Here is a 10,702-nt window from a genome sequence, read left to right as displayed (position 1 = left end):
TGAATTAAATAGTTTATTTTTAGTATTTTTTGGTAACCAAAATATTAATGTTTATTTATTTTACAGAGACAGAGCAGGAGTGGGGGAGGGGCAGAGAGAGAGGGAAACACAGAATCTGAAGCAGAATCCGAAACAGGCTCCAGGCTCTGAGCTGTCAGCACAGAGCCGGATGCGGGGCTCGAACTTGTGAACCCAGAGATCATGACCTGAGGAGAAGTTGGACGCTCAACTGACTGAGCCACCCAGGCGCCCCGGTAATCAAAATATTAATGACTGTGCATTTTCCTCTGAGTATGGCTTTAACTGTGTCCAATAGAGTTTCATATGAAGTGGGGTTTTTTTTCTTAAAAATTTCCAAATAATCTATAGTTTCAGTTTTTCCTATTTTCTTTATTGAAGGTATGTATAGTTTATATACAGCAAAATGCAGATATTTTAAAAGCAAAGCCTATGTAACCACCACCAGTTCAAAGATAGAACATTTCCAGCACTCCAGAGAGCTTCTCTCAGGTAAAAGAAAACAGGGGATTCCTATCCTGACTTCTATCACATAGGTTAGTTTTACCTATTCTTGAAATTCATTTTAGAGGGCGCCTGGGTGGCTTAGTCGGTGTCTGACTTTGCCTCAGGTCATGATCTCATGGCTCATCGTTCACAGGTTCGAGCCCCAAGCCCCATGGGTTCAAGCCCTGGGTTCAAGCCCTGAGCCCCGCATCGGGCTCTGTGCTGACAGCTCAAAGCCTGGAGCCTTCTTTGGATTCTGTGTCTCCCTCTTTCTCTGTCCCTGCTCACATTCTGTCTCTCTCTCAAAAACGAACGTCAACAATTTTTTGAAAAACATCTTGTACTCTTTTATGTCTTACATCTTTCACTCAGCGTAATGTTCTTGAGAGCCATCCATGCTGTTTTGTGTATCAATTGTTTTTTTAATCGGTAGGTAATATTTGGCTTCTAAGTACATCGCAGTTTATTCTCCTGTTGATGGACATCTGGGTTGTTTCCAGTTTGGAGACAGTTATGCAAGGAAGCTGCCATTGACATTTACTCTTGCGTACAAGTCTTCCTGTGAACCCATTTCACTATATACATGGGAGTGGACTTGCTGGGTCATAGATTATGTGTTTGTAAGAACTGCCAGTTTTGCAGAACGGCTGTTCTATTTATACTCCACCAGCAATGTAGGAGAGCATCAGTTGCTTTACACTCTCACAACATTCAGTATTGTCAGTCTTGTTAATTTTTTTCTTTTTTAATGTTTGTTTATTTTGAGAGAGAGACAGCATCAGCGGGGGAGGGGCAGAGAGAGGAGAGAATCCCAGGCAGGCTCTGCTCTGTCAGCACAGAGTCCGGTGCAGGGCTCAAACTCAGGGAATATCTAGTTGTTGATCTACTTAGCTATCCTTACACCAAGGCCACTCTGTCTCACTTGGCTTAGTCTCGAAATCAGAGGAAGCCCTCCAGATTGGGTCTTCTCTGAGATTGGGTTAGCCTTTCTAAGTCCTGTGAGTTTCCATATAAAGTATAGAATCAGCTGTTATTTCTACAACAACAACAAAAAAGCCTGCTTGATACTCTGTGCCATCAACCATTATCCTATGAAAATCACTCATTTTCTCAAATACACCTAACTTCATTCCATTAATTTATATTGTTTCACTACTACTCATCTGAGAGGTAGACTATTTTTTCCTATTACGCTAGTCACTCTTGATTGAATCAATGTTATTCCCAGGGTCAGACACCTCTTTAATTGCCTTCTTCTTGGGTTCTGGATGTGCAATAACTCTGAATTGTTTTCTCCATTTCAAGCTACCTTAACAGTACGATGTGTTTACTTTTTTTTTTTTTTTTTTGAACACAGTGAATCGCTTTTATTTCGGTATGCATCCACACCTCAGCATTTAGTGGTCCTGAACAGAAAAGTGGAAAAACGCAGCGATTTGCCAGGAAGTCAAGCCCGCCAATTTCGGGGATCTGCTGTGCACGCCGAGTTCTTTTTTAATCCCTGCTGAGGACCGTGAGAAACAGCAGCACCAAAACCAAAGTATGCAACGAATTCAAGGTTCTTTTTGTTCCAGTTGCCACATTCCAAACTAGACCCAAACGGATTGCAAGATGACCACATGAGAACCCTGTGTAAAACTTCTTCAATTTTTAAAAGCAAAAGCAATTACGGGAAAAGAAAATTCATTCAGAGGGATCGTGGGTGCTTACAAGTGTCTTCTGGGGCCTTTCTCCAAGTTTAACCACCAAGAACTTTGAGAGCTGGCAGGTGTGAGTACCCCTGGTGACTGTTCTTTTCACTTTATCAAAACCTGAGCTAAAAAACCGCATCACCTGACGTTGTCAGCAGAGGGTGGCAGGGCTGAGGACCCAATATTCATTCCCAGGCTGGTGGAGAGTGAGTAAATGGGGTTCCAAAACTAAACGAGGGAAGTCAGAGACTCTTTCCAACCTTACCTGATGGCTTCTGGCCAAAGCAAGGAAGTATTGTGGAAAGTGTTGGGTGGTGATGGTACAAAAAGGGAGTTGAGGAGGAGGAAGGAAAAAGCAGCACCCCTCGATTAAGGTGGGGGAGAAGATATGGGGAGAGCCCTGAATTCCTCACCAAAGGCCAATTTCAGAGGGGAGCAGAGGGGGTTACAATCTATGCTTCAGCCAAGGGTGGTGGTGGAAAGTGAAGAAGGGACAATGGCTTGGGGGGGCATCATTTAAGACTTAAAAAAAGCAGGGGTGCAGCTAGAGCACCCCCACACACCCAGCAGTAGTCCCACAGGCTGTGACCTGAAACCTTCACACCTACTCTAGCAAGCCACCCCAAGCTGGAGGGCTGTTGCAGGGAGGGAGGGAGGGAGGCAGGCAGGGAGGCAGGGGGAGGAGAAGGGGAGAAGGCAGAGACCCCAGGCCATGTAATCAGCAGCAAGGTGATTGTGTGATGTGTCTTTTCACGGTTGAGTTAGATGTGCCCCACCAGTTATGATGGGAACCCATTTAAATATACTTTCTTGATCCCAGAAGTTCAACTATGTGGACAGTTGACAGGATGATTTGTTATAGCACAACTTACATATTTTAAGTGGACAAAAAAAATTAGTATCGTTTCCAGTATCTTAAGATAAATTGCCTTTGAATGGGAGCTTCCTTCCCAGTACTTTGAGGTCTACAAGACGTATCTAGAAAATTTACTACTGTGGAAAATGAAGACTGGTTAAATCGAATGGGAGGGGCGTAGGGGAGGGCCTGTGGTTTTTCTTTTTGATTAATTGCTGTTAACACTGTCCTTCGGGCGGCTGAGGGAGTTTCATGTTTTCTTTAGACATCATTAGGCGCCGGGGCTCTTGCAGGACGACTTTGATGCTATATGAATTCTGCCATTTTGCTAGCACTGATGTGGCTCTTGGGTCCACCAGTCCATTAGAACTATTAACTCCATTCATATTAATTTTTGTTACAAATCTTACAAAGGGGGGTGCTTCTGGGTATTTAGGTCCACATTCTATTTTAAGGCTGTATTTTCGGTTTTCATAAGTTGTTCTTGGAGGCCCAATTATCATTCTTGTCCATCTTGTAAGTGTCATGTCTTCATCATCTTCTAGACCCCAGCTAACTGTGCCATCTCCTACTCCTTTCTGGCCTTCTTCCAGTTCTTCCAACAGTCGAAAATCGCGAGGGACTTTTTTACTCCCGAGCCCGTGGTGGCTGCCGTCTTGCGTCGCTGTCACTCCTACTTTTTTTTTTTAAGATTTGTTTATTTTTGAGTGAGAGAGAAAATGCAAGCGGGGGAGGGGCAGAGAGAGAGAGGGAGACACAGAATCCAAAACATTTTACCTACTCATACCCCCACCTCTTAACCCAGATCAAAGGTTTAGAGGAGCCGGGTTGCCTGGGTGGCTCAGTTGGCTAAGCACCCGACTTTTGACTTAGGCTCAGGTCATGATCTCACTGTTCATGAGATCGAGCCCCATGAGATCGAGATGACCCTCTTCGCTGTCAGTGGGGATCCTGCTTAAGATTCTCTCTACTCCTCTGCAGCTCGTGTACACACACTCTCTCTCTCTAAAAATAAATAGGGGTGCCTGGGTGGCTCAGTCGGTTAAGTGTCCAACTTCAACTCAGGTCATGATCTCATAGCTCTTGAGTTCGAGTCCCACACAGAGCCTGGAGCCTGCTTCAGATTCTGTGTCTCCCTCTCCCTCTGCTTCTCCCCTGCTCGTGCTCTGTCTCTCTCTCTCTCACAAAAATAAACAAACATTTAAAAAAATCAAATAAATACACATTAAAAAAAAAAAAAAGTTTGTGCCTGGCTGGGTCAGTTGGTAGGACATGTGACCCTCGATGTCAGGGTCATGAATTCAAGCCCTCCATTGGTTGTAGAGATTACTTAAATTAAGTAAGTAAGTAAATAAGTAAATCTTTACCAAAAAAAAGTTTAGAAACTGCAATTTTATTCCTCATTTTCCCATCCATTCTCAGGCTCACCTCCTCTTATGTGCATATTTTTTAAGTAGGCTCCCTGTGGTGTGGAACTTGAACTCATGACCCTGCGATCAATATCTGAACTGAAATCAGGAGTTGGACACTTAACCAACCAGCCACCCAAGGCACTCCTTAAGATTATCTACTTTTTTTTTTTTTTTTTTTGAGAGAGAGGGCGTAAGTTAGCCAGGGGCAGAGAGAGAGAGAGAGAGAGAGAGAGAGAGAGAGAGAGAAGCAGGGCTCACCTAGAGGTCCTGTTTTAACCCAAAGCAGGGCTTCACCCTGCTTTCTCTTTACCCAAAGCTTACCCGATGTGGGACTCGAACTCACCGACTGTGAGATCATGACCTAAGCCAAACTCAGATGCTTAACGACTGAGCCACCCAGGCACCCAAGAGTATCTTCTATTTGAAAACTCTTCACTGAACAACTGCCTTGTCACCTCCGAAAGTTGCTGCTGAGCCTGGCAGTCAACATGTTGAATGAATACATTGTCCATTAAAATAATAATAATAATAACAATAATAATAATAATTTTTTAAAGAAAAAGGAAAAATAGGGGCACCTGGCTGGCTCAGTCAGAAGAGCATGACTCTTGATCTCGGGGTCCTGAGTTCGAGCCCCATGTTTGGCGTAGAGATTACTTAAAAAATGAATGAATGAGGGGCGCCTGGGTGGCGCAGTCAGTTAAGCGTCCGACTTCAGCCAGGTCACGATCTCGCGGTCCGTGAGTTCGAGCCCCGCGTCAGGCTCTGGGCTGATGGCTCGGAGCCTGGAGCCTGTTTCTGATTCTGTGTCTTCCTCTCTCTCTGCCCCTCCCCCATTCATGCTCTGTCTCTCTCTGTCCCAAAAATAAATAAAAAACGTTGAAAAAAAAATTAAAAAAAAAATGAATGAATGAATGAATGAATGAGTAAACTTTAAAGATATTTTTAAAAAATATTTTTAAGAAGAAAATGAACGTGGCAATGAGAAAGAACGAAATATGGCCTTTTGCAGCAACGTGGATGGAACTGGAGAGTGTGATGCTAAGTGAAATAAGCCATACAGAGAAAGGCAGATACCATATGGTTTCACTCTTATGTGGATCCTGAGAAACTTAACAGAACCCATGGGGGAGGGGAAGAAAAAAAAAAAGAGGTTAGAGTGGGAGAGAGCCAAAGCATAAGAGACTCTTAAAAACTGAGAACAAACTGAGGGTTGATGGGGGGTGGGAGGGAGGGGAGGGTGGGTGATGGGTATTGAGGAGGGCACCTTTTGGGATGAGCACTGGGTGTTGTATGGAAACCAATTTGACAATAAATTTCATATATTGAAAAAAAAAGAAGAAAATGAAAAAATAAAGAAAAGTAGTGAAAAAAGGAAAAGATGTAACTATATCTAGTACAAAATTAATTATTCACAAGTACTGTACTCTTTCTTCATCTACCCAATATTGAGATCTCTTTTCTAATATAATTATCAACCTATTAGAGAACTTTAAGGATTTTCCTCAGCCCACATCCAGGGGCAATAGATCGAGCCCTTGAGCATCCACTGTTATCTTTCTTCTGCCCCAAAAGATGAATGGCATTTTGTCTGGGAATAAGATTCTCGGCTCTTGGTTGCAGCTTCTTTTCTGTTTGTAGATATTCTTCCCCCGTCTTCTTGTTTCCAGTGCAGCAAATGAGAATTCTCATGCTAGATTTATTTGCTTTCCTTTTTAAAAATAGCCTCTTCCTTCAGTGTGAAAACTTGCACAGTTCTCCTGTTACCCATGAGGTTCAGGAATTTTGCCAGAATATGTGTACATGTGTATCTTTATTATTGTTGTTGTTGTTGTTGTTGTTATTATTATTATTATTATTGTCTGGGTGTCAATAAGATAAACACCTCACCAAAGTTTATCAAGCCTGATAAAGAAAAACAAAAAGAAAACAAAGTGTACATTTATACATTGGAAATGAAAAAAGAGAAGGGCCTGGGTGACTCAGTTGGTTAAGCATCTGACTCTTGGTTATGGCTCAAGGTCATGATCTCATGGCTCATGAGTTCGAGCCCTGCATCGGGCTTGTTGCCGTCAGTGCAGAGCCCCCTTTGGACCCTCTGTCCCCCACTCTCTCTGCTCTTTCCCTGTTTGCACTCTTTCTCAAAAGTAAACCTTGAAAAAAAAAAAGAGAATGCTAAATCGTATGCACATTTTACCACAATAAAAAAATTCTTACTAGATTTTTATTTTCTTTAACACTTATTCATTTTTGAGAGACAGAGACAGACTGTGAGTGGGGGAAAGGCCGAGATAGAGGGAGACACAGAATCGGAAGCAGGCTCCAGGCTCCGAGCTGTCAGCACAGAGCCTGAGTCAGGGCTCGAACTCTGAACTGCGAGATCATGACCTGAGCTGAAGTCGGACACTTAACCGACTGCGCCACCCAGGTGCCACAAGATTTTTAAAGCACAAGCAAAGATACAAAGTGAAGGACTCATAATTTTCACGTCGTGGGTATATAATATGACAGCAGATTCACAATACAAAAGCACATCCGTAAGAATCAAAAGTGGGCGTGTGCGGGCCTCGGCTGGTCAGATTCATAGAGTCAGAAAGCAGAATGGTGGCCACTAGGAAACGAGTTTAGTGGGGACAGAGTTTCAGTTGGGGAAGATGAAAAAGTTGTGGAGATGGGTGGTGGTGATGGTTTCACAACAGTGGGAATGTACTTAATGCCATGGAACGGTACACTTAAAAATGGCTACAATGATAAGCTCTTTATATTTCACCATAATTTTATTTTTAAATTAATTAATTATTAAGTTTTAAATGTTTATTCATTTTGGAGAAAGACGGAGAGTGTGAGCAGGGAGGGGCAGAGAGAGGGAGAAAGAGGATCTGAAGCTGGCTCCATGCTGGGCTCGAACTCACCAACCTTTTTTTTTTTTTTTAATTTTTTTTTTTTTAATGTTTATTCATTATTGAGAGATAGAGAGAAACTGAGCATGAACAGGGGAGGGGCAGACAGAGGGGAAGACACAGAATCTGAAGCAGGCTCCAGGCTCCGAGCTGTCAGCACAGAGCCCGACGCGGGGCTCAAACTCACCAACCGTGAGATCATGACCTGAGCCGAAGTCGGCCGCCCAACCGACTGAGCCACCCAGGCGCCCCTCAAACTCACCAACCTTGAGATCATCTCGAACTCACGAACCTTGAGATCACGACCTGAACAGAAGTCAGATGCTCAACTGACTGAGCCACCCAGGGCCCCCTTAAAAAGTCGTTTTAAGGGGGCATTTTTGCTTCTAGCTTCGGCCCTCTAAAACAAGCACGAAGTCTCTGGCGACTCAGGATGTGGAGAAACAGATCCGGTATGTGATGTGCCCGCAGAAGGACAACAGACGGAACACTCAGCTCTGAAGGGAAAACACAAAGAACCCTGGCAGATTCGTACAGGATTTTAAGAAAACGGAATCTGAAAATAGTATAGTGCGTTTGATTTGCTTTTTTTTCCTCAAGCGTCAGTTCCCATGATTTGGGACAGATTTACTACAAGTAGACACGCGTAAGACAGGAACTAACGGTGCCTTCCCATGCAAACGGGCTTTCCAGATATGATTTGTCTGTGGTTGACCTTACTTGGTACCTGGTACTGCTCCCCAGCCCGCAGCATCAGGTAGCATTTAGCTCCTGGGAGTGTGCGGAATCCACACTGGCCACCAGGGGGCAGGAGTCCCCGTGTGGTTCGGACCGGGTAAGAGAAAGGCTGCAAGGAAAGAAGGCTCTTAGGGGCGCCATTTTGTACCCTCAGGCTTGAGAGACCACCAGAAACTCCAGCTACTCGCAGGTAGAAAAAGCATTTGACAGAGATTAGGGTGGACTGACCATATTGTCCTCTCTCAACCCTGGGAGAAGCACCCAAATTTCTCAGCTCATGTGACAGGTTTCTTTTCCTGCTGATAGATAGATAGATAGATAGATAGATGTATATATACAACCAAAGTGGGACTCGAACTCACAACCCCGGGATCAAAAATGGCATCCTCCACCAACTAAGCCAGCTAGATGCCCCTCCCTGCTATTTATCTCAGTACCTACATCCCTCCTACCAACCAACGTGCCAGTGGTAAATTCTGTTTCCTGGGCATTTGCAGGGGTACTGACTTTTGTGCCAACTAGAAAAAGAAGCCTCTTCTGGGCAGATACAAGCTGGCAGGCAAAGGACTTGGCGAGTTGACTGATGCTTCTCCGTGAGTGAGAAAAAAAATCCCGTTTTCCTGAGCCGCCCTGTGGTGGTCCTGAGTGGTTACTGAGTACCAGGGACTGTGCTGATGAAGGACTTCAGCTGCCTCCATTTTGACCTCAAACTTGCTAGTTGGGTGTTTCTTTCTAGCCTGTCTCTAGGCTCAGGAGCAAGACCCTGAAGGCAAAGCATCCCCCCCCCCCACCACGGGGAAAGGAAAACTACCCCCTCAAGCCGCAAGGACTTTCCTGAGCCAGCAAGATCAAGATCCTACCCCCATGACTGACTCCAAGACAATGACCAGTGATTTGACTTTCACCCCCCACCTACGCCCCACGTTTTCCTATACAAACCTGGAAGTCTTTTCAGCACTTTGAAGACAGTCTTTGAGAAGCTGTTTTCCCGGTGGGGGCCTCACTGAATTAAATCCCTTTCTTGTTTCACCTCCACTTGTCTCTCTGTCTTTGGATTTCGTCAGCAGTGAGTGGCCGCACCTGATCTGTTTGGGGTCCCCGGAGCCAGGCGCCCTCGAACGCCTGCACACCAGCTACACTGGAGTGCTTTGCATATTTTGTCTAATGATCCTCACCGCAATGCAGGCACTACCACCGTCCATGTTTTTCTGATGAAGAACCTGAGTGCGAGTGCAAGCGGCACACAACTAGCAGGTAGAGCTCACGCCAAAGGGAAGGGCAAAGACCTCGGTTGCCCTAAACTTCTTCCCACGTCCACTGCACTCCCTGGAGTCCCAGCAGAACTGTAACTCATTGTATCTCAGAGCGATTTTTAAAACCAAGTTTTTATGTTTATTTATTTATTTTGAGAGACAGCACAAGCTGGGGAGAGGCAGAGAGGAGGAGAGACAGAATCCCAAGCACTGATGGTGCAGAGCCCGATGTGGGGCTCGAACTCACAAACCTCGAAATCCTGACCGGAGCCAAGATCAAGAGTCGGACACTTAACCGACTGAGCCACCCAGGCGCCACAAGACCGATTTTTTTTTAACTCTTTGCTGTTATACTAATGAGTGTACATAATGTACATGTAGTGTCCAAACAAGAATAAAAAGAATGTCCGACAAAGTTAAGGAAGGAAGTTTTATCAATTTCTCTGCAGTTCCCTTACAACTCCTTCCTGGCCCCCCTAAGAGATAACTCCCATCCCAACTTTTGTGCTAATCTTAATCACACATGTATGTATATCTAAATAATATATTTAGTCTTGTCTGGTTTTGAACTCTACAGAAATGAAATGACACTGTACGCACCCTTCTGAGATGATTCTTCTGTGACTCGCCCATGTTGATGGGTATAGTTGGAATTGATGTGTTCACTGTTGTATAGTATTCCATTGTACGAACATTCCACAATGTCCGTCCCATTCTTGCTAGATATACATGCCTAGTTTTTGCTACTGTAAACAATGCTGATATAAACATTGTTGTTCCTATCTCATGCATGTGTGCAAAGACTTTTTCTAGGATATAAAGTGTTTACAAATCTTTTCAGACAATTTGTTTTATTCTTTAAAAAATGTTTGTTTTTGGAGGCGCCTGGATGGCTCAGCTGGTTAAGCATCCAACTTGTGCTCAAGTCACGATCTCACGGTTCATTGGTTCAAGCCCCTCGTCGGGCTCTGTGCTGACAGCTTGGAGCCTTGAGCCTGCTTCGGAGTCTGTGTCTCCTCTCTCTCTGCCCCTCCCCTGCTTGCACTCTGTCTCTCTCTCTCAAAAATAAATAAACATTTAAAAATATTTTTTAATGTTTATTTTTTGAGAGAAAGAGTGTGTGCATATGCATAGGGAAGAGGAAGAGAGAAATGGGGACAGAGGATCCCAAGCGGGCACTGAAGCGGGGTCCTCACTGACAGTGCAGACAGTGGTGAGCCTGATGAGGGGCTCGAACAAACGAACCATGAGATCATGACCTGAGCTGAAGTCGGACACTCGACCAACTGAGCCACCCAGGTGCCCCTTAAGACAATTTAGTTATGAGCACATGCCAAACTTTTATTAT

The 10,702-nt window shown here is 44.4% G+C and overlaps 1 protein-coding gene and 1 long non-coding RNA gene across 2 annotated transcripts; one reads left to right on the top strand and one right to left on the bottom strand.

Annotated features, from left to right (window-relative positions):
• Positions 1–193: 193 nt before the first annotated feature.
• LOC123381853 lies at positions 194–2,346 on the top strand. The gene is made up of 2 exons (XR_006589334.1): positions 194–254; positions 1,862–2,346. It is a non-coding gene; the product is annotated as an uncharacterized LOC123381853 (long non-coding RNA).
• Positions 2,347–2,705: 359 nt separating this feature from the next.
• LOC102900081 (ubiquitin-conjugating enzyme E2 variant 1-like) lies at positions 2,706–4,116 on the bottom strand. Its single transcript, XM_045044217.1, has one exon. It carries the CDS (start codon positions 3,576–3,578, stop codon positions 3,270–3,272), a length of 309 nt encoding a protein of 102 aa, XP_044900152.1. The 5' UTR covers positions 3,579–4,116; the 3' UTR covers positions 2,706–3,269.
• Between the last annotated feature and the right edge of the window lie 6,586 nt (positions 4,117–10,702).

Source organism: Felis catus, chromosome E1 (genome assembly GCF_018350175.1).
Source record: "Felis catus isolate Fca126 chromosome E1, F.catus_Fca126_mat1.0, whole genome shotgun sequence".
NCBI classification, from domain to species: Eukaryota; Metazoa; Chordata; class Mammalia; order Carnivora; family Felidae; genus Felis; species Felis catus.
This window is presented reverse-complemented; position numbering and strand designations above follow the sequence as displayed.

What these genes read in the sequence shown, in the direction of transcription:
- LOC102900081 (XM_045044217.1), bottom strand. Translation starts at nt 3,578, where the DNA reads ATGACACTTACAAGATGGACAAGAATGATAATTGGGCCTCCAAGAACA.